The sequence below is a fragment of the Mustelus asterias genome, chromosome 9 (assembly GCF_964213995.1).
Source record: "Mustelus asterias chromosome 9, sMusAst1.hap1.1, whole genome shotgun sequence".
Classification (NCBI taxonomy): domain Eukaryota; kingdom Metazoa; phylum Chordata; class Chondrichthyes; order Carcharhiniformes; family Triakidae; genus Mustelus; species Mustelus asterias.
In genome coordinates, this window is record NC_135809.1 from 65,756,149 (window position 1) to 65,779,989 (window position 23,841).

At 44.2% G+C, this 23,841-nt stretch overlaps 1 protein-coding gene across 1 annotated transcript in view; it reads right to left on the reverse strand.

The window, feature by feature from the left end:
* LOC144499235 (lysine-specific demethylase 7B-like) overlaps positions 1–23,841 on the reverse strand; it is a 111,739-nt gene that overhangs the window by 80,873 nt on the left and 7,025 nt on the right. Inside the window, exons 3-9 of the mRNA XM_078221354.1 lie at positions 22,327–22,444; positions 12,073–12,233; positions 10,588–10,729; positions 8,079–8,265; positions 6,880–7,042; positions 6,201–6,288; positions 1,966–2,072 (exon numbers count right to left, since the gene is read on the reverse strand). Coding sequence (XP_078077480.1) covers positions 1,966–2,072; positions 6,201–6,288; positions 6,880–7,042; positions 8,079–8,265; positions 10,588–10,729; positions 12,073–12,233; positions 22,327–22,444 — 966 coding nt within the window. The remainder of the gene's footprint in view (positions 1–1,965; positions 2,073–6,200; positions 6,289–6,879; positions 7,043–8,078; positions 8,266–10,587; positions 10,730–12,072; positions 12,234–22,326; positions 22,445–23,841) is intronic.

The following is a 23,841-nucleotide window of genomic DNA, read 5'->3' on the forward strand; positions in this document are numbered from 1 at the left end:
GAGAATTTTAACTTTAACATAGGTTGGGAGAGGTGGCAAGCAGCTGTCAGAAAGTTTTAATAAAAAAGATGGAGAACTGGCACACTGTCCAACCAACCATTCGACCATAATGGGTGGCAGGGTGGCACAGTGGTTAGCACTGCTGTCTCATAGCACCAGGGATCTGGGTTCGATTCCCGGCATGGGTCATTGTTTGTATGGAGTTTGCACATTCTCCATGTGTCGACGTGGGGTTTCCTCCAGGTGCTCCGGTTTCCTCCCACAGTCCAAAGGTGTGTGTTTTAGGTTGATTGGCCATGGTAAATTGCTCCTTAGCATCAGGGGGACAAGCTAGGGTAAATGCATGGGGTTATGGGGATAGGGCCTGGGTGGGATTGTGGTCGGTGCAGACTCGATGAGCCAGATGGCATCCTTCTGCACTGTAGGATTCTATGATTCTATAATGTTCCCTATTAACACAAATATACCATGCAATATGATCTGGTTTTTGTTTAACCTTTATCCCAATAAAAGAAGATTCTCTATTGTCTTCACAAAACTAAAGTCTCTATCCTCAGTATTATTCTTATTAATCTCTCCTGTAGCCTCTCTGTGGCAAGATCCTCATACCTGTGACCTAACCAATGACTTGTTTTGATTTAGCAATCCCTCTATTCCGCTGAGTAGTGTCCTTATTTATTGAATTTAGGTTCAAATAAATAGCAAGTTGTTCCCTAACATTTGAAGATCTCAGAGCCAATCTCCCTGTTCTTTTTAAAACATCACCCTGTATCTTTATCCTCCTAGAACATAGAGTCATAGAGGTTTACAGCATGGAAACAGGCCCTTCGGCCCAACTTGTCCATGTTGCCCTTATTTTTTTATAAAACCCCTAAGCTAATCCCAATTGCCTGCATTTGGCCCATATCCCTCTATACCCATCGTACCCATGTAACTATCTAAATGCTTTTTAAGAGATAAAATTGTACCCGCCTCTACTACTACCTCTGGCAGCTTGTTCCAGACACTCACCACCTCTGTGTGAAAAAATTGCCCCTCTGGACACTTTTGTATCTCTCCCCTCTCACCTTAAACCTATGCCCTCTAGTTTTAGACTCCCCTACCTTTGGGAAAAGATATTAACTATCTACCTTGTCTATGCCCCTCATTATTTTATAGACCTCTATAACGTCACCCCTCAGCCTCCTACACTCCAGAGAAAAAAGTCCCAGTCTATCCAGCCTCTCCTTATAACTCAATCCATCAAGTCCCAGTAGCATCCTAGTAAATCTTTTCTGCACTCTTTCTAGTTTAGTAATATCCTTTCTATAATAGGGTGACCAGAATTGCACACAGTATTCCAAGTGTGGCCTTACCAATGTCTTGTACAACTTTAACAAAACGTCCCAACTCCTGTATTCAACATGTTACCTCACACTTCTCTGCATCAAATGTGAATCTAGACACCCTAAGCATTCATCAAGCCTAATAATCCAGATAAATGTGAGAATGGTTCCCATCGAATTGAGCCCACGTGACACTCGCCCGACCGTGAGAAATCCCTCATGTCTGCCTACCACCTGCATTATCAGCTCGGAGCTGTATAGCTCTATTCATCAAATTGGCATTGGTAGCCATTTTGTTCCCACCAACTACTGATAATGTAGCCTACATTCAGTAGAACTATTGTCCTCCGGAATGCAGGCTATCTCCTGCCTCATTCATCAAGTTCTGCCGTGTTTTGGGGGGAAAAGGGGGAACTTTAGAGATCAGCAAGGTGCTTGTTTTGTCAACTTGCAGCAGAGATATTATCAATTGCCAACACACTCTAAAATTCACCGCAGTTATTTGGAAATTATATGAACACTCCCACTGCTGTGTCACAATAAAGCTCAGTTTCACCAATAAAACAGTGTGTTAAAATGCGATGCATCACAGAAAAAAGTATCATATTTTGCTCCTTGATACTCATTAGTTTCCCATTACCTTTTAGTGTTTCCCGAAGACTGTTTGCCACATACCAACAAATTGCCTCAAAATATGGAAACTTGAAAAGTTCTGGAGTCTTGAGTCGCTTCTCCATCTCGTATATCCTGGGAATGAAAACAACAAAGAGAAGTAAACTTCCTATTTGAAACAACCTTTTCAGCTTCCTTGTGGGTCAGAATATCAGACTGATAAATTCCCCTTAGACAAAAATAAATTTTGCCTATGCCAAAATGCTGAAATAAAAACTGAAAATGCTCAGCAGATCAGGCAGAAAAGGAGAAACTGAGTTAAAGTTTCAGGTTGATGACCAGCTCTGGTGAAAGGATGAAGACAGGCCTGGGACAAAGATCTCGGGAGTACAAATACAGCAATCACCAAAAGTTGTGATGGTGTCCAGCCATCTCAGGAGATGATGGACAGCGTCCAAGGTGTACATCACTTCTATACTGAACACCACATACCTGGATCAACCCGACCCACGATTGTGAAATCAGAACTAGGATTGCCAAGGCCACGGCAATGTGGACAGCAAATTACCTGAAAACACACAGCTCCGTGTGTACCTGGCTTGTCTTCCCAGCACCCTCTCTTACAGTAGCAAAGCATGGACAACTTATGCAAGCCAAGGAAAATGACTGAGCAGCTCCCACCACCACTGCCTTGGATAAATAAATGGGGCTGACGTAGGGGAGCTAAGTAGGCTAATAAAACAGATAACGATGGGTTTAAGAACACTAACACAATACTGACTTAAGAGTGAATGATCTTAGGCTATGGAGAGTGCTGACAAGAGCTGTTGCTATAGAAGACAGCTCTATATGAATAACGAGTATTTCTCATTTAAAACATTTATTTTGAATTAATAAAATGGATGCAGTTTGTTTTTAGTGACATTTTGTGAAAGCTTCAGCCAATGGCAAAACACAGCAGGGCTTGATGGATGCGGCAGGGGATAGCCTGCATTCCAGAGGACAATAGTTCTACCGAATGCAGACTACGTTATCAGAAGTTGTTGGGAACAAGATGGCTATCAATGCCAATTTGATGAATAGAGCTACACAGCTCCAAACTGATAACGCAGATATAAGGGATTTCTCAGGGCGAGTGTCACGTGGGTTCAATTCGATGGGAATCATCCTCACATTTTACTGTCTGGCATTCTGTGTTGCCCGGGAGGAAACAACCGTAATTAATAACAAATGAAATCCTATGAGGTCGATGTGTATTGTTATTGGCTGGAGTTAATGACAGGATGATTACTGACTGATCTGTATTAATGTTTATTGGATAATGCCTACCGGAAAGGTGGGCAATACGATTTGATAAATGTATATTTGCCTTCACAGGGGCATTATTCTTCAGAGTGACATTGGGCTGCCTGCATTCTATATCTTGAGTGCTGGGCTACCTTATATCATTCTTCCATTCGATCGTTTTGTTAAATAAAGTCACGTCTTAAAATTAGTACACTGCATTTCATGAATCTCTATTAGCTTAAAATTAGCAATACATAGCCTCAAGAGGAAAACCCCCGTCAACATGGGAATTGCCTGGCACGAGAGTGTGCGGGTAGAATAGGACCAGTAGGTGGTCAAAGGCATCTTTTGCCCAGTCTAAATTATCCACAGACAAAAAAGTTTGGGGACTACTGATAGAGTTATGAACTGTTGTCAGAATCTCAAGAATTGGCCACTCTTGCTGCCCTTTATCCTCCCCAACCCAAACTCAACTTATACAAAGCAAACCTGTGAATAACCAGTTAACCTTTGTACATCCTCCTCTTTGGTCACTGCCAATGTGTGTCTTCAAACTCATCATCCAGCAAATTAAAAGTTGACTTGCCACCTTGCAGCCAAGGTTGGACATGGGAAAATAATGAAACCTGTGTGGTTCTACTAAAGAGCAACCATATGTTTCCAAAGTGTTGGCTCTGGTGAGAAAACCAGTGAGAATTAAAAACTGATATCCTGCACTCACGATCACGCAAACATCCATCAGACAAGGTCACCATCCCCACCTGGGAGGGCAGTGGCTGCAATGGAAAATGTCAGCTCGTTTTACAAGAGGGTGGGGCAACAGTCCTGATAGAAGGTGAATGACCTTCTTCGCACAGCCAAGGTAAGTCTACCTCCTGATGTATAGCATTGCACCCCTTCACACCTCCAGTGATCTCTGACCCAACACTCTTATGGTGCTCCAAGAGGCATCTTGGAGACAAGCATCAATCAAAGGCATCCCAGCTGTCACCTTCACCTTTCACTAGCACAGATACCTACACCTCGGTGGGTTCACTAGGTAGACAGATTTCTGAGTCACTTAGCTCAAGGTCTGCTGGAAGAGTCCCATTGCCTTCTGTCTGAGGAGATGGTGCCGTCACTCACAACAAGGCTAACACTGCAAGGGTAGCGTCCAGAGTGGTGTCATGCTTCACCTTCCCCCCCCCCCCCCCCCCCCCCCCGCCCCACCCGTGACCCAACCCTCATCTCTCCACCCCCTCCCAACCCGCAAGCTGACCCTCATCTCTCTCCCTCCCCCCAAATCCATCTGGGTCCCCTGCCATTTTTCAGTTCCGACTAAAAGTATTCAATCTGAACCATTAACTAAATTCTTTTCCCACAGTGGCTCCAAACATGCTCAGCATTTTCTGATTTAATTTCACATTTGCATACACATGTACACTTGAGAACAGCTCCTTTTTTTTGTGCACTTCAAATTACCCTCTGTGGCAAAAGCTTGTGCCATATACAGTAGTCCCACCAAACATGTTAATGGCAACCGTATATCAGGCAGGCAGTGCAGAAGACCACCATTCGGCCCATCGCGTTTGCACTTACTATTACCCAGGTTTATCTCGCGAATCTAAGGGACAATTTAGCATGGCCTATCCACTTAACCCTCATATCTTTGGATTGTGGGAGGAAACCTACGCAGATACGGGCATTAACGTCTTAGTTGATGATCTGAGTTTTGGAGCCCTTGACAGCCCTGCCAAAGACTTCTCCACGTGCCTTCGTGGAGGGACAAACATGGCCACTGGGAGACAATGCACCTGACTGCGAACTCACTAAAGTCACAAGTGTGGTACAATGCTCTTGCTTCTGATATCCTACTATATTCCTTATACACCAATGACTGTGCGGCCAAATTCCCCTCCAATTCGATTTTCAAGTTTGCTGACGACACGACCGTAGTGGGTCAGATCTCAAACAATGATGAGACAAAGTACAGGAATGAGATAGAGAATCTGGTGAACTTGTGCGGCAACAATAATCTCTCCTTCAATGTCAACAAAACAAAAGGAGATTGTCATCGACTTCAGGAAGCATAAAAGAGAACATGCCCCTGTCTACATCAATGGGGACGAAGTAGAAAGGGTCGAGATCTTCAAGTTTTTAGGTATCCAGATCACCAACAACCAGTCCTGGTCCCTCCATGCTGACACTATAGTTAAGAAAGCCCACCAATGCCTCTACTTTCTCAGAAGACCAAGGATATTTGGCATGTCGGCTACGACTCTCAACAACTTTTACAGATGCACCATAGAAAGCATTCTTTCTGGTTGTATCACAGCTTGGTATGGCTCCTGCTCTGCCCAAGACCGCAAGGAACTACAAAAGGTCATGAATGTAGCCCAATCCATCACGCAAACCAGCCTCCCATCCATTGACTCTGTCTACACTTCCTGTTGCCTCGGCAAAGCAGCCAGCATAATTAAGGACCCCACACACCCTGGACATTCTCTCTTCCACCTTCTTCCTTAAGGAAAAAGATACAAAAGTCTGAGGTCACGTACCAACCAACTCAAGAACAGCTTCTTCCCTGCTGCTGTCAGACTTTTGAATGGACTTACCTTGTATTAAGTTGATCTTTCTCTATACCCTAGTTATAACTGTAACACTACATTCTGCATTCTCTTCTTTCCTTCTCTATGAACGTTTTTTTTGGTCTGTATAGCGCGCAAGAAGCAATACTTTTCACTGTGTGTTAATACATGTGACAATAATAAATCAAATCAAATCAAATCAAAAAAAATCTTGGGCCACCTCGAGCCACATCATCTTGGTTTATTTCTCACTGCACCTTTGAACCAAGGTTTTTTCATTCCCATTTTGCAGCACAAACCCGACTGTGACATTCACCAGCAAGTTGGGAATTAGTCTAGCTGATGTGGTATAGAGTGCGGGAGAGTAAAGCAGCAGGCACAGAAATGGACATTGAGGACGATCACTAACCTGAGTTGTGTGCTAATGTTGAGGTTGTGCAGGAAGTTCCCACCAAAAGCCATGCAATCCTTGGAGGTCAGAACAGCATGAATCCAGCCTAGGGAAGGAAGACAAACCCAGATTAAAATATAAAGCAAATCCAAATGAAATTAGGAAACAAACCCATTTTAGAATACAGCCTAGGGAAAGGGCAAAGCTGGGATGAAAGCCACAACAGCAGGATGGGGGGAGGGAGGTGGGGGGGAAGGGAGAGAAAGGGAGGGGGCGGAGGTGGGAAGAGAGAGAAAGGAGGGGGCGGTGGGGAAGAGGGAGAAACGAGGGGGCAGGGGGGGGAAGAGAAGAGAAATGAGGGGGCGGGGGGGGGAGAAGAGAGAGAAACGAGGGGGTGGGGAGAGAAATGAGAGGGCGGGGGGAAGAGAGAGAAACAATGGGGCGGGGGGGAAGAGAGAGAAAGGAGGGGATGGGGGGGGGGGGAAGAGAACGGAGGGGACGGGGGGGGGAGAAAGGAGAGCAAGAGATGGAAGGTCCAGCCCTCATGCCACCTATGGAACTGATACCCCAAATCCAATTGGACATGTTTTGCCCTGCTACCTTTTATTTCTTGTTTTGCTCTGGCAATCTGAACTGTGCACTGCAATGTTATTGCACTGGATAAGATAGAAAGCTCCTGTTGCCATGACTATTGTACCTGTAGGAATGAAGAGCGTTTGTCCCTGCTGCAGTACGCATTTGTAGCATTTATCCACCTGGTCTCCAAAGAACGTTTCGCTCTGGTTGACAGAACCGCTCCAACTTTCATACCATGCAAGATTGGCATTGGTTGGCTTTATCAGGTAAAATAACTTTTCCCCCTGCAAGGAAGAAAACAATCAAGATTTTGGGGCTTTAATGGCAACTTCAGGCATTGGGTCTGAGAGAATCACTCAAACCCGAATTCTCTCATTGCTCACTCTTCTTGGAAACTTCTGCATTTTCATCCAGAACATGGTGTCAATGCCCCAAATCTACATTCACCAAAGCTTTTAATATATTCCAGATTCTCAAAATCAGTAGTTAGAGAAATTCCGAGTGTGTGGTTGAAATGGCTTTACTGGAGAAAGTTATCCAAGATAGACATGGGCAGTCTGAGGGAAGGGGTCTTGTGGGTCATGTTGTGAGCAAAAGTGAGAACTGCCTGGGTCCAGAAACCCATGCTAATCTAAAATAAAACAGAAAATGTTGGAAAAATTCATTAGATTTTGCCACTTCTGACTCTTCTTCGGAGCTAATCTGCCGACTTTGCTGGAGTCTGTGTTCAAGGTGGCAAGAGGCTCCAGCTAAGTTTTGCATGGTCCAGCGCTGGGCCCAGGCAATTGCTCCCAATTGGGAAGCCAGCTCCAAACTTCTGCCATAGAAGATTTTTTAAACAATATGGAATCTTCAGCTCTTGCGTATTTTAAGCCCCAGCAAGTTATGACAGTAGAACTTTTTAAAAAATTTCATTCAAGCAATGAGTATTATTGACAAGGCCTTCATCTGTCATACAAGTCATGCAACATACATGGCGGCCTTGGTATCAAGGACAGTTACTGACCATACTCAGATTAAAGGTACTCCCCCACCCACTCCCCCAAAACTGCTGACACTCTTCTCCCCCACCTGCTCCCCCAAAACGGCAGACACTCTCCCCCAACCCCTCAAAAATTCAGACTCTCGATCTCTCCACCGCCCCCCCCCAATTCCCAAAGCTGCTGACTCTTCCACTCACCCCCGAGGATGTTGACTCTATGTCTCCTTTTCACCCTCACCCAACACCTTTGAAGTGAAAGTATTAACACACTCGGGACTGAACTGGGGAGGTGGAGTACAGGATCTTTATCAGCCAAACTTACTACTAGAGCTTCTTACCCAAAGCACATGGTACCACACAGACGTTCCTCCAAAGTCAATATGGAAGTCAGTATAACTATCTTCCATTCCCATCAAACAGTATTTCTGAACGCAGGGTTTAGGAAAAAAGGAATCCTCTGGCCAGTAATTCTCTACCCATGAAAGCGTCCGAACAATATCAGGAATTTCCACCAGGTCTGACATCCTGTGTACAAACCAAAATATAACAAGAGTTTGGTACAGGGTGCAGACAGCAAATTGATGAGCACAGTGCAATCAAAATCCGTACAACCAGTAAGAGTGCCTCACCTCATATGACAGCAATTTGACACTTGACAGGTTTTCCTTTCATACAATGTTTCCTATACAAATTACAGGCTGATAAAATCGAGGTTGAAAGCACCCAAAGTAGGGGTAAGCATTGCAGTGGCACAGGGCTGAGGCTCCTGCCTGAGGGGTTTTCAGGCAGAGTATTCAAAAATCTGAACCCTGGCTGAACTCTGGGATTTCTGGAGGCAGGATACAGGAGAGCAGCCATGCTGCTCCCAGAAGGACAGTTCCCAATTTAAATATTTTCATGAGGCTGGCATCCTTTAACTTAATCTGATTTGTGGCTTTTTGAGTGACCTCTGGAAATTCAGCACAGCACCTCTCTGAAGTGGGGACATGGAGAAATTCTTCCTTACTACACCCCCTTGCAAACACCAACTCAACCCATACAAAGGCCACTGGGGTCAATGTTTGGACTCTGCTCCAAGTGACCTTCAGGCAAGTAGCCTGTCAGAACAAAAGACACACTGCAGAGTTAAAAATTTACATCCTGCAAAGAAATCCAAACAGGATCCCATCCTTCCCACTTTATCCATCCCTCACAATCTGTTTGGGTTAAAGTCCAGGTGTTCCTCAGTGCAGGCTGTGCAGATGGCAGGAGGGTCAATCGCAACAAATTTAATTTAAACATCTGCAATAATAACGATAACAATGGAGTATACAGAAGCAATACAAAACAAAGCATGACACTGCTCCACATGAGCAGGTATTGGGTCAGATGACCAAAAGCTTAGTCAAAGTAGCAGCTTTAAGAAGTTTCTTAGAGGAGGAAAGCGAGGACGAGTGGCAGAAAAATGTGGCAGGTGAAATTGCAGAGTGTGCAGCCAAGGCAACTGAAACGATATGGTGCAATGGGAGAGGGAGGGAGGGAGGGTGGGGGGCGGGGAATAAATGAGATATCGTAAGAAATATTGAGCAAGTTGAGCCTATAAATCATGGGAGTTTAGAAGAATGAAACTTGATCCTACTGAAACAGAAGATTCTGAGGCAGCTTAACAGGTAAATGCTGAAATGCTGAGAGTTTTCTCTCCTGGGGAAATCTAGATCTAGGGAACAGAGTTTCAAAACAAAGCGTCATCCATTTAAGACAGAAGTGAGGAGGAATGTCCTCTCAGAAAGTCAGTAGTCTTTGGAATTCTCTTCCCCAGCGAGCAGTAGAGGCTGGGTCACATTCAAGGTCAGGTTGGACAGATCTTTGATCTATAAAGGGAACAAGGATTATAGGGGACAGATAGAATAGTGAAGTTAATGCAGTAAAGTGAAGTTAAGGCCACAATCAGATCAGCCATGAATATATTTTGGTGCAGGCTCGAGGAGCCAAATGGCCTTGTCTTGTTCCTATTTCTTGTTACATGCTTAAGACTGTCTCAGTAAGTCAGCAAACGCAGGAGAGACAAGGAACAAGACTTGGTGCACATGAGCAACAGAGTTTCAGATGACCACAAATTTACAGAAGGTCGAAAGTGGGAGACCAGCCAAGTGTGCATTGGAATAGTTAAGTCAATAGTTAAGACAATAAGGGATGAATGAACAGAGGCTGGGGCAAATATGATGTTATGGAGGTGAAAATGGGCAGTCATAATGATGACACAAATTATGTCAGAGTTCATCTCAGGGTCAAAAGTAACACAATGGTTGCAACAAACTGGCTTAATCTCAGACTGTTGCTAGGGAGAGGGATGGAGTCAGTAACTAGGGAATGGAGTTTGGAACAGGAATCTAAAGTCTTCCCAATATATAACTGCAAGAAGTTTCTGCTCATTCAGCACTGGATGTCAGGTAATTTAGCAACAGGGGAACTGGCGAAAGAGGTGATGATAAGCTAGTGCTGGACGTTGCCAGCGTACATGTGAAAACTAACTCAGTTTTTTGGTTGTAATCACAGGTGAAAAGAACCATGGCTTCTGACACTTCAAATTCTCAAAATACCCATTCATCTCACTGTTGCCTGTGGGGATCTTGTCTGAAAATTGCCTGTGCCATTTGCCAAAAACAAGTGTCTGCACTTCAGAAGTATTTAATTGGCATTGAAGCACTTTGGGATGCCCCAAGAGCATGGAAGATGTTATATAAATAAAATGTGCATCTGTTGGCACAGAAAACAGCCACATGTTTACAAACTGTTAAATGTTCTTTACATTGCAAATGCCAATACTATACAGCTACATTTCCAAATATCCAGCCACAAGCGACTTACTTTGTATCAGAAAATTCCAAGCTAATGACATTTAATACTTTTGTTCGATGAAGGGCAGTGTAATATTCTACAAACTCCTGCAGTTTCATCTTACAATCAGCTTGCCGAGCCACATCGATCACATCGATCACCTTTTCACCACCTTGAGAGATTAAAAATTAATATTCAGATATATCTGGAAGCCATGTTATTTAGAGAAGGATAACCCTTCACCAAACTACAGCCGTGAAACAGCTCAATAACAGCCTACATTGTAGATGTCACACTTCAAAATATTTCACGGGGTTTCACGAGAGGGGTTGGGGAGGAACTGATCAAACATTGACCAGTGAATCAGGGCAGTGTTTGAACACAGCCAAGCAGAAGTGGGTAAATGGCTGACTGGAGCTGAAGACAGATAGATGAGGGGTCTCAGAGAATTGCGGAGTTTAAAGTGCTTTGGCTGAAAGCTGTGCTGATGGAGTTGGGAGAGAGCGCAGGAAGATATATGAAGAGCAACGGTGTGGGTTCCAGTGTAGGACTGGAAGAGAAATGGTAGGCAAAGTCTTGGAGGCAATTTGTGAAATTGATAAGGCAAAGGGTGATTTGTAAGCAGGATTTTGTGCAGAGTAGGATGTGAGAAATACAGTTTGTGTAGCAAGAAACTGGGAAAGAATTAGACAGGTAAAGCCTGAAAGATACTAAGGAGACTAAAGTATGATAATTAGAATGATGGGCTGGAAATTCAGCTCAGGTACAAATACGACACACAGATTAAAGAGGGTGTTGGAACAGAGGGATATAGGAATGTCTGCACAGTTTTGAAGGTGGTATCACAAAATGAGAAGGCGATTTAAAAAACATATTAGAATCTTTGGCTTTTTAAGCAGTGCAAAAGCAAGGATTTTACAGTTAACTTTTATAACTCAGCTGGTGTAATGCATTCAATTCTAGAAGCCACACTTTAGAAAAGATGCACAAGTCTTGGAGAGGATGTGGAGGAGACTTCACAGAATGGTATTAGAGATGAAGGACTTCAGTTATATGGATGCCTACAGAGATTGAAGTTATTCTGCTTATGGCAGAGAAGTCTAAGGGGTGATCTAATTTGAAATTATAAAGAGTTGTGATGGAGTAAACGGAGTAACAAGAGGATTCTGATATAAGATGATTGGCAAAATGACGAGAGGAGAGATGAGATTTTAAAAAGACAGCAGGTTATGATAATCTGGATTAAAAGAATGGGGAAGCAGATTTAGTAAAAGCTTCCAAAAGATAATTAGATAAGTACTTGGAGGGGAAAACACTGCAGGGCTATGGGTGGCAACTGGTTGACAATGGCTGGCCTCTGCTGCAGTTAGGATGCAACATTCTGAGATGGTCAATCTATTCCCCATCCCATCCTCCAATATCCAGGATCAAGACGCTACACTGCAGACATGCAGCACTGTCCAACTTTGCTTGTGGCTGTATTGAGTGTTAATACTGGGTGCAGCCATCTCTTACCCACATACTCCTGCACATCCCTGACAGAAAAGTTGCTTGGTGGAAGAGCAATTCCAAGTCCATCTATCTTGGACACCATGATGGGAAATTCAAACCCGTTCTTTTCCAGGTACTTGTGCGACAACTGGACACCATTCATCTTGATGATAATTTCACTGGCACTGTTAGAAACAAACATATGGGCATTATAGAGCTCACCAGCACCAGTAGCTAAATAGACTCCATTAATAGTGGGACAACAGGAAAACATCATAATCCAACCAAAAGCTCTGTGAAGTCAAGGATGGACTCACACACAGGGTGAATCAAAACTTCACCCATGCTTCCATTGGGAAACTAAACAAGTCAGATATTGACTGAAGGGGAATAAGTGTGGTGCAGTCGTCTGAACCCTTCTGGTTAGTTACAATATTGCTGGTAGAGTTATAGAATCATAGAGATTAACAGCATGGAAACAGACCCTTCGGCTCAACTTGTACATGCTGTTTTTAAAATCTCTAAGCTAGTCACAGGGTAGTTGTCATGGGGGACTTTAACTTTCCAAATATTGATTGGAACCTTTGTAGGTCAAATAGTTCGGATGGGGCAGTTTTTGTGCAGTGTGTGCAGGAGGGTTTCCTGACACAATATGTGGATAGGCCGACAAGAGGTGAGGTCACATTGGATTTGGTACTGGGAAATGAACCGGGCCAAGTGTTAGATTTGGTTGAGGGAGAGCACTTTGGAGATAGTGACCACAATTCGGTGTCTTTTGTTATTGCAATGGAGAGGGATAGGGCCGTACGGCAGGGCAAGGTTTACAATTGGGGGAGAGGTAATTATGATGCGATTAGGCAAGAATTAGGGGGCATAAGTTGGGAACAGAAACTGTCAGAGAAAGGAACTAGTGGAACTTTTTCAAGGAACAAATACTGGATGTCCTTGATAGGTATGTCCCTGTCAGGCAGGGAGGAAATGGCCGAGTGAGGGAACCATGGTTCACGAAAGAGGTGGAATGTCTTGTGAAAAAGAAGAGGGAAGCTTATGTAGGGATGAGGAAACAAGGTTCAGATGGCTCGATTGAGGGTTACAAGTTAGCAAGGAATGAGCTGAAAAAGGGGCTTAGGAGAGCTAGGAGGGGACATGAGAAGTCCTTGGCGGGTCGGATCAAGGAAAACCCCAAGGCTTTTTACTCTTATGTGAGGAATAAAAGAATGACCAGGGTGAGGTTAGGGCCGGTCAAGGACAGTAGTGGGAACTTGTGTATGGAGTCAGTAGAGATAGGCGAGGTGATGAATGAATACTTTTCTTCAGTATTCACCAAGGAGAGGGGCCATGTTTTTGAGGAAGAGAAGGTGTTACAGGCTAATAGGCTGGAGGAAATAGAGGTTCGGAGGGAGGGTGTCCTGACAGTTTTGAATAAACTGAAGGTCGATAAGTCCCCTGGGCCTGATGAAGTGTATCCTAGGATTCTTTGGGAGGCAAGGGATGAGATTGCAGAGCCTTTGGCTTTGATCTTTGGGTCCTCGCTGTCCACGGGGATGGTGCCAGAGGACTGGAGAATGGTGAATGTTGTTCCTTTGTTTAAGAAAGGGAATAGAAATGACCCTGGTAATTATAGACCGGTTAGTCTTACTTCGGTGGTTGATAAATTGATGGAAAAGGTCCTTAGGGATGGGATTTACGACCATTTAGAAAGATGCGGATTAATCCGGGATAGTCAGCACAGATTCGTGAAGGGCAAGTCGTGCCTCACAAATTTGATTGAATTTTTTGAGGAGGTAACTAAGTGTGTTGATGAAGGTAGGGCAGTTGATGTCATATACATGGATTTTAGTAAGGCGTTTGATAAGGTCCCCCATGGTCGGCTTATGATGAAAGTGAGGAGGTGTGGGATAGAGGGAAAGTTGGCCGATTGGATAGGTAACTGGCTGTCTGATCGAAGACAGAGGGTGGTGGTCGATGGAAAATTTTCGGATTGGAGGCAGGTTGCTAGCGGAGTGCCACAGGGATCAGTGCTTGGTCCTCTGCTCTTTGTGATTTTTATTAATGACTTAGAGGAGGGGGCTGAAGGGTGGATCAGTAAATTTGCTGATGACACCAAGATTGGTGGAGTAGTGGATGAGGTGGAGGGCTGTTGTAGGCTGCAGAGACATAGATAGGATGCAAAGCTGGGCTGAAAAATGGCAAATGGAGTTTAACCCTGATAAATGTGAGGTGATTCATTTTGGTAGGACTAATTTAAATGTGGATTACAGGGTCAAAGGTAAGGTTCTGAAGACTGTGGAGGAACAGAGAGATCTTGGGGTCCATATCCACAGATCTCTAAAAGGTTGCCACTCAAGTGGATAGAGCTGTGAAGAAGGCCTATAGTGTGTTAGCTTTTATTAACAGGGGGTTGGAGTTTAAGAGCCGTGGGGTTATGCTGCAACTGTACAGGACCTTGGTGAGACCACATTTGGAATATTGTGTGCAGTTCTGGTCACCTCACTATAAGAAGGATGTGGAAGCGCTGGAAAGAGTGCAGAGGAGATTTACCAGGATGCTGCCTGGTTTGGAGGGTAGGTCTTATGAGGAAAGGTTGAGGGAGCTAGGGCTGTTCTCTCTGGAGCGGAGGAGGCTGAGGGGAGACTTAATAGAGGTTTATAAAATGATGAAGGGGATAGATAGAGTGAACGTTCAGAGACTATTTCCTCGGGTGGATGGAGCTATTACAAGGGGGCATAACTATAGGGTTCGTGGTGGGAGATACAGGAAGGATATTAGAGGTAGGTTCTTTACGCAGAGAGTGGTTGGGGTGTGGAATGGACTGCCTGCAGTGATAGTGGAGTCAGACACTTTAGGAACATTTAAGCGGTTATTGGATAGGCACATGGAGCACACCAGGATGATAGGGAGTGGGATAGCTTGATCTTGATTTCCGATAAAGCTCGGCACAACATCGTGGGCCGAAGGGCCTGTTCTGTGCTGTACTGTTCTATGTTCTAGTCTCAATTGGCCGCATTTGGCCCATATCCCTCGATACCCATCTTACCCATATAACTGTCTAAACGCTTTTTAAAAGACAAAACTGTACCCACCTCTATTACTACCTCTGGCAACTTGATCGAGACACTCACCACCCACTGCGGGAAAAAATTGACCCTCTGGACACATTTGTATCTCTCCCCTCTAACCTTAAACCTATGCCCTCGAGTTTTAGACTCCCCTACCTTAGGGGAAAGATATTGACTATCTAGTTGATCTATGCCCCTCATTATTTTATAGACCTCTATAAGATCACCCCTCAGCCTTCTATGCTCCAGAGAAAAAAGTCCCAGTCTTTCCAGCCTCTCCTTATAACTCAAACCATCAAGTCCCAGTAGCATCCTAGTAAATCTCTTCTGCACTCTTTCTAATTTAATAATATCCTTTCTATAATGGAGTGACCAGAACTGTACACAGTATTCCAAGTGTGGCCTTCCCAATGTCTTGTACAACTTCAACAAGACGTCCCAACTCCAGTATTCAATGTTCTGACCAATGAAACCAAGCATGCTAAATGCCTTCTTCACCACTCTGTCCACCTGTGACTCCACGTTCACAGGAGTTATGAACATGTACCCCTAGATCTCTTTGTTCTGTAACTCTCCCCAACGACCTACCATTATCTAAATTAAACTCCATCTGCCATTCGTCAGCACACTGGCCCAATTGATCAAGATTCCGTTGCAATCCGTGATAACCTTCTTCACTGTCCACTATGCCACCAATCTTGGTGTCACCTGCAAACTTACTAACCATGCCTCCTACATTCTCATCCAAATCATTAATATAAATGACAAATAACAGTGGACGCAGCACTGATCCCTGAGACACACCGCTGGTCACAGGTCTCCAGTTTGAAAAACAATCCACTACAACCACCCTCTAAAAAGAGGACTGAGAGCAGGTAAAGCGCCTGCCATTGTATGATGCCCAAATAACGGAAATGGAGTGCAGCCCTTGTTGCATGAGAGTGCAGCTGGATTTTCGTGAAACAGGGAATTAAGTTAAAGAGGGAGGAGATGATCAATCCCTTCTTTTCTCTGATTGATGAGTATTTCTGCTCGTTAAAATAAAAGTAAAGGTCTTAGAAAATTTGGCGCAGATGGGGAAAAAGGGACTTTATAGTTTAGAACATAGAACAGTACAGCACAGAACAGGCCCTTCGGCCCACGTTGTTGTGCCGAGCTTTGTCTGAAACCCAGATCAAGCTATTTCCGCCCTATCATCCCGAAGTACTCCATGTGCCTATCCAATAGCTTCTTAAATGTTCCTAAAGTTTCTGACTCCACTATCCCTGCAGACAGTCCATTCCACACCGCAACCACTCTCTGAGTAAAAAACCTACCTCGGACATCGTTCCTATATCTCCCACCATGAACCCTATAGTTATGCCCCCTTGTAATAGCTCCATCCACCCGAGGTAATAGTCTTTGAACGTTCACTCTATCTATCCCCCTCATCATCTTATAAACCTCTATCAAGTCTCCTCTCAACCTCCTCCGCTCCAAAGAGAAAAGCCCAAGTTCCCTCAACCTTTCCTCATAAGACCTACCCTCCAAACCAGGCAGCATCCTGGCAAATCTCCTTTGCACTCTTTCCAGTGTCTCCAAATCCTTCTTATAGTGAGGTGACCAGAACTGCACACAATATTCCAAATGTGGTCTCACCAAGGTCCTGTACAGTTGCAGCATAACCCCACGGCTCTTAAACTCAAACCCCCTGTTAATGAACGCCAACACACTATAGGCCTTCTTCACGGCTCTATCCACTTGAGTGGCAACCTTCAGAGATCTATGGATATGAACCCCAAGATCTCTCTGTTCCTCCACATTCTTCAGAACCCTACCTTTGACCCTGTAATCCACATTTAAATTTGTCCTACCAAAATGAATCACCTCGCATTTGTCAGGGTTAAACTCGATTTGCCATTTTTCAGCCCAGCTCTGCATCCTATCTATATCTCTTTGCAGCCTACAACAGCCCTCCACCTCATCCACTACTCCACCAATCTTGGTGTCATCAGCAAATTTACTGATCCACCCTTCAGCCCCCTCCTCCAAGTCATTTATAAAAATGACAAATAGCAGAGGACCAAGCACTGATCCCTGTGGCACTCCGCTGGTAACCGGTTTCCAGTCCAAAAATTTTCCATCCACCACCACCCTCTGTCTTCTGTTAGCCAGTTACCTATCCAATCGGCCAAACTTCCCTCTATCCCACACATCCTTACTTGCTTCATAAGCCGACCATGGGGGACCTTATCAAACGCCTTACTAAAATCCATGTATATGACATCAACTGCACTACCTTCATCTACATACTTAGTTACCTCCTCAAAAAATTCTATCAAATTTGTGAGGCAAGACTTGCCCTTCACAAATCCGTGCTGACTATCCCGGATTAAGCTGCATCTTTCTAAATGGTCGTAAATCCTATCCCCGAGGACCTTTTCCATCAACTTACCGACCACCGAAGTAAGACTAACCGGCCTATAATTACCAGGATCATTTCTATTCCCTTTCTTAAACAGAGGAACCACATTCGCCATTCTCCAGTCCTCTGGCACCACCCCCGAGGACAGTGAGGCCGCAAAGATCAATGCCAAAGGCTCTGCTATCTCATCCCTTGCCTCCCAAAGACTCCTAGGATATATTTCATCAGGCCCAGGGGACGTATCAACTTTCAGTTTATTCAAAATTGCTAGTACATCTTCCCTCCGAACATCTACTTCCTCCAGCCTATCAGCCTGTGACACCCTCTCTTCCTCAAAAACATGGCCCCTCTCCTTGGTGAATACCAAAGAAAAGTATTCATTCATCACCTCTCCTATCTCTTCTGACTCCATGCACAAATTCCCACTGCTGTCCTTGACCGGCCCCAACCTCACCCTGGTCATTCTTTTATTCCTCACATAAGAGTAAAAAGCCTTGGGGTTTTCCTTGATCCGACCCACCAAGGACTTCTCATGCCCCCTCCTAGCTCTCCTAAGCCCCTTTTTCAGCTCATTTCTTGCTAACTTGTAACCCTCCATCGAGCCAACTGAACCTTGTTTTCTCAACCTTACATACGCTTCCTTCTTCCTCTTAACAAGACATTCCACCTCTTTTGTGAACCATGGTTCCCTCACTCGGCCATTTCCTCTCTGCCTGGCAGGGACATACCTATCAAGGACATGCAGTATTTGTACATGCAGTATCTGTCGGAGATCCCTGAGGGTCTGCATGCCATGGTCTTTGTCATGGAAGAGTCCATGAGGAACTTGAGCACAGCATGTGTTGTGAAATTGAGTTTGTAAAGAATGATTGTAAAGAATTGTAAAAATGCTCAGGGGAAAGAAAACAGTGCGTGGTCCCTTTAAAAGCTGGTTTTGAGTTCAGTGCTTGGATGCAGAGTATACACAGACTCTAAGCTGCAACATTTGTTTCGAGGACCAAGCATCAGGGTTGCCTCGGTAACAGGCTTTTGCATTTTAATAGCCTATCAGTTTTAAAAAGATAATCAGCTATTGAGAGCCTATCAGATTTGAATTTGTTGTTGTTGACCACCTCAGACCAATCGTGGTTTAAGAAAATTGCGAGGTCATCGCAAATATAAAGGTCAGAGCAACAGCCATCTCAGAAGAACACCTCCAGAGCCAGGGCCAGATCAACTGAAGCAGTTAAAGGCAGTTAGATCAACTGAAACGGTTAGTTCTTAACTCTGCCAGCTTTGGCTGTGTCTTAAGAGAACTCACCATTTAACCAATGAAAAGTACCAAATCAGACAGCTGACAACAACACAAGAACTCCAAATCTTTTCCAAGCCATCAGACCAGGTATAGTGGACAGTGAGGAAGGTTTTCAAAGCTTGCAGAGGGATTTGGACCAACTAGAAAAATGGGCTGAAAAATGGCAAATGGAATTTAACGCAGACAAGTGTGAGATATTGCACTTTGGAAGGACAAACCAAAGTACAACGTACAGGGTAAATGGTAGGACTCTGAAGAGTGCAGTTGAACAGAGGGATCTGGGAATACAGGTACAGAATTCCCTAAAAGTGACGTCACAGGTGGATAGGGTCGTAAAGAGTGCCTTTGGTACATTGGCCTTTATAAATCGGAGTATCGAGTATAAAAGTTGGAGTGTTATGGTAAGGTTATATAAGGCATTGGTGAGGCCCAATTTGGAGTATTGTGTATAGTTTTGGTCACCTAGTTACAGGAAGGATGTAAATAAGGTTGAAAGAGTGCAGAGAAGGTTCACAAGGATGTTGCCGGGACTTGAGAAGCTGAGTTAGAGAGAGAGATTGAATAGGTTGGGACTTTATTCCTTGGAGCGTAGAAGATTGAGGGGAGATTTGATAGAGGTGTATAAGATTTTGATGGGTATAGATAGAGTTAATGCAAGCAGGCTTTTTCCACTGAGGCTAGGGGAGAAAAAAACCAGAGGGCATGGGTTAAGGGTGAAAGGAGAAAAGTTTAAAGGGAATATTAGGGGGGGCTTCTTCACGCAGAGAGTGGTGGGAGTGTGGAATGCGCTGCCGGATAAAGTGGTAAATGCGGGGCCACTTTTAACATTTAAGAAAAACTTGGACGGGTTCATGGATGAGAGGGGTGTGGAGGGATATGGTCCAAGTGCAGGTCAGTGGGACTAGGCAAAAAATGGCTCGGCACAGACAAGAAGGGCCAAAAGGCCTGTTTCTGAGCTGTAATTTTCTATGGTTCTATGGTTCAGAGTCAACATGGTTTCATTAAAGGGACATCATGTCTGAGAAAGTCAGGGGAACCAATAGATGCATTGTATTTGGACTTCCAGAAGGTGTTCATCAAGATACCTCACAAAAGGTTAAGTCACAAGATAAGAGCCCATGGTATTGGAGGTAGTATATTGGCATGGATAGAGAATTGACTCATGGGCAGGAAACTGAGTGGGTATAGAGGTACTTTTTCAGGTTGACGACCTGTAACCTGTGGGGTTCCACAGGGATCAGTGCTGGGATTGCAACTGTTTACAATACAGCTAATGTACTGCAGCCAAATTTGCAGACAGTACAAAAATAGGTGGAAAGGCAAGCTGCGAGAAGGATACAAATCATTTAGAAGATATATTGATATGTTAAGTAGCCAAAAAGTTAGCAAATGAAGTACAATGTGGGAAAATGTGAAGTTGTTCATTTTGGAAGGGAGAACAAAAGAACAGTATTATTTAAATGGAAAACTGCAGAAAGCTATAACATAACGGGACTTGAGGGTAAGAAAGACAAATCTAACACACCGGTACAGCAGGTAATCAGGAATGCTAATGGAATATTCAGAAAGGCCCTTCGGACCATTAAGTCTGCACCAACAATAACTACTACTAAAATCAGACTATTCCCATTTTCCAGCCATTGTCCCATATCCTTGAATGTAATAATGATTCAAGTGCTCATCTAAATACTTTTTAAAGGTTGCCAGGTTTCCAGTTTCCACTACCTTCCCTGGCAGTGCATTTCAGATTCCCATCACCCTCAGAGAAAACATTTTTTCTCAAATCCCTTCTGAATCTCCTGCCCTGTTCACTAAAACTATGCTCCCTTGTGGTTGACCCCTCAAACAAAGGGAACACTGCTTCCTAATCACCTGTCCATACCCCTCAATCATATTCTCCCTCAGCCTTCTCTACTGATCATATCCCTACAGTGTAGAAGGAGGCCATTCAGCCCATCAAGTCTGCACTGACCACAATCCCACCCAGGGCCTATTCCTGTAACCCCACATATTTACCCTGCCTACCCCTGACACTAGGGGCAATTTAGCATGGCCAATCAACCTACTGCACATTTTTGGACTGTGGGAGGAAACCGGAGCACCCAGAGGAAACCCACACAGACGTAGGGAGAAAGTGCAAACTCCACAGACAGTGACCCAAATCCGGAATTGAACTCAGGTCCCTGGCGCTGTGAGGCAGCAGTGTTAACCACTGTGCCACCGTGCCTCCCAAGAAACTCTAAAGAAAACAATCCAATCCAATCCAGTCTCTCCTTTTAGCTCAAATGTTCCATCCCAGGCAACATCCTGGTGAATCTCCCCCGTACCTTCTCTACTGCTATCACATCCTTCCTATAGTGAGGCGACCAGAACTGTATATAGTACTCCAGCTGTGCCCTAAGCAATTCTCTGAACAACTCCAACATAACCTCCTTGCTCTTATACTCTATGCCACGACTGATAAAAGCAAGTGCCTCATATGTCTTCTGGCTTAGTTCCCTGGCTTATCTCTACAATCCTTCTGAAATAGCAGAACCACATTAGGTTCCTGTAGGATTTTCCTGCAGTAAGACTACACTTTAAAAGTACTTCATCAACAGTCAAGTGTTTTATAAAGTCAGAAAGTTGGTATATAAATTAAGTTGTTCTTCCCTTTAGATGCACATTGATACATGCAACACACCAGATCTGCATTGAGCTGTAGTGCCGAACAGTCACCAACTGCAGGCCCAAAATTCAATTGTGCCTTTTCAACTACACAGACACTTGCTTTTTGATCATGATAATCTTGTTGCTTTTTGATCTTGATAATCTTGTTGCTTTTTGATCTTGATAATCTTGTTGCTTTTTGATCTTGATAATCTTGTTGCGTGGCCCTATGAGTCCCAAAAATATAAAAATGGCTCCAGGTTTGATCTCCACTTAGAACTACAGAACCATACATTTGGTCCATTGAGTCTGCACCAACTCTCCGACAGAGCATTCCACCCAGGCCCTCCCCTCCACCCTATATCCCCATAACCCATGCATTTACCATAGCCAATCCACCTAATCTGCATACCTTTAGACTATGGGAGGAAACTGGAGCACCCGGAGGATTCCCATGCAGACACGGAAAACATGCAAACTCCACACAGTCACCCAAGGCCGGTGCCTGGTGCTTTGAGATAGCAGTGCTAATCCCTGCACCACCATGCTGCCCGATCTTGCAAACACATTTGTAGACACTTGACTGGGAAATAAACTAGCAGGCTGAGAATGGCTCTTTATTACCATGCGAACACTAGGCTTAAGTGTTGCAGGCAAATGTTGTGTTGTGTTGCTTTGCTTTGGGAATTGCTAACAACACACAGGGAAAAGGACCCACAACAGATTTCCGTGCAGTAACACACGTGCACTACAATGGAGAATGAGTACAATGGAGAGGATTATGGGGGTGAAATTTTTTAAGTTATTCACAGATAGCCAAGCCTCATGAAACACCCTAGAACCATGATTAAACTATGAAAGGTTTCCCATACCTAGGAAATTGTCGTGCTCGGAGCTTCCTGATGAAAACCGATGTCCCTGCCTGCATCAGTTTATCACAATCTGCACTCTCGGTGTAGTCATGTCGGTGCCAGTTGTTCCGTCTTTTCACTGTGATTCAAAGAGCACAAATGGGAGATGATGAAGTCTACTCAAAATGTCTGAAAATCATTCCTGGCCATTGGCAGCACTTATATCAGCTGAACTGAAGCAAAAACAAACTTGGGTTATAAAAAGTCAGAACTGATTCACACATCCCAAAGATAACAACCAACAAATATTCAATTCAACATCTGCAGAACTCAGCAAGTACTCACGCTAACAGAAGTGTCAGTTTAGTTATTTCAAACATAAGCATTCACTATACAGTTCAGGAACAACTGAACGTAGACAGCTGCAAGTGAAGGCTGGCAAGCAATGGTCCTTCATATCTGTGGTTAAATCATATTGATGGAAGTTGCAACAGAAGAATTATTCTGCTATGCTTTGAATGTTTGATGGACACTTGTAAGGCAAAATTAACTATTATAAATACATTGTATCTGGATAAGAATGGTTCGATTAAGCAGACGCAGCATGGATTCATGAGGGGAAAGTCGCGGTTGACGAACTTGTTGGATTTTTATGAAGATGTGACTAGTGCGGTTGACGGAGGGGAACCAGTGGATGCAGTGTTTTCGGATTTCCAAAAGGCGTTTGATAAGGTGCCTCACAAAAGGTTGCTGAAGAAGATTGGGTCACACGGAGTTGGGGGTAGGGTGTTAGCGTGGATTGGGGATTGGCTATCCAACAGGAAGCAGAGAGTCGGAATAAATGGGTGCTTTTCTGGTTGGCAGATGGTAACTAGTGGCGTGCCGCAGGGATCGGTACTGGGGCCTCAACTATTTACCATTTATATAGACGATCTGGAGGAGGGGACTGAGTGTAGGGTAACAAAGTTTGCAGACGACACAAAGATAAATGGAAAAGTGAATCGTGTGGAGGGCGTAGAAGGTCTGCAGAGAGATTTGGACAGGCTGAGTGAGTGGGCGATGATCTGGCAGATGGAGTATAGTGTTAACAAATGCGAGGTTATTCACTTTGGAAGAAATAATAGCAAATTGGATTATTATCTAAATGGAAAGAAATTACAACATGCTGCTGTGCAGAGGGACCTGGGGGTCCTTGTGCATGAGACGCAAAAACCCAGTCTGCAGGTGCAACAGGTGATCAAGTAGGCATATGGGATGTTGGCCTATATCGCAAGAGGGATAGAATATAAAAGCAGAGATGTCTTGCTGCATCTGTACAGGGCATTGGTGAGGCCGCAGCTGGAATATTGTGTGCAGTATTGGTCCCCTTATTTGCGAAAGGATATACTGGCCTTGGAGGGAGTGCAGAGAAGGTTCACCAGGTTGATACCAGAGATGAGGGGTGTTGATTATGAGGAGAGACTGAGCAGATTGGGTTTGTATTCGTTGGAATTTAGAAGGCTGAGGGGTGATCTTATAGAGACCTAGAAGATAATG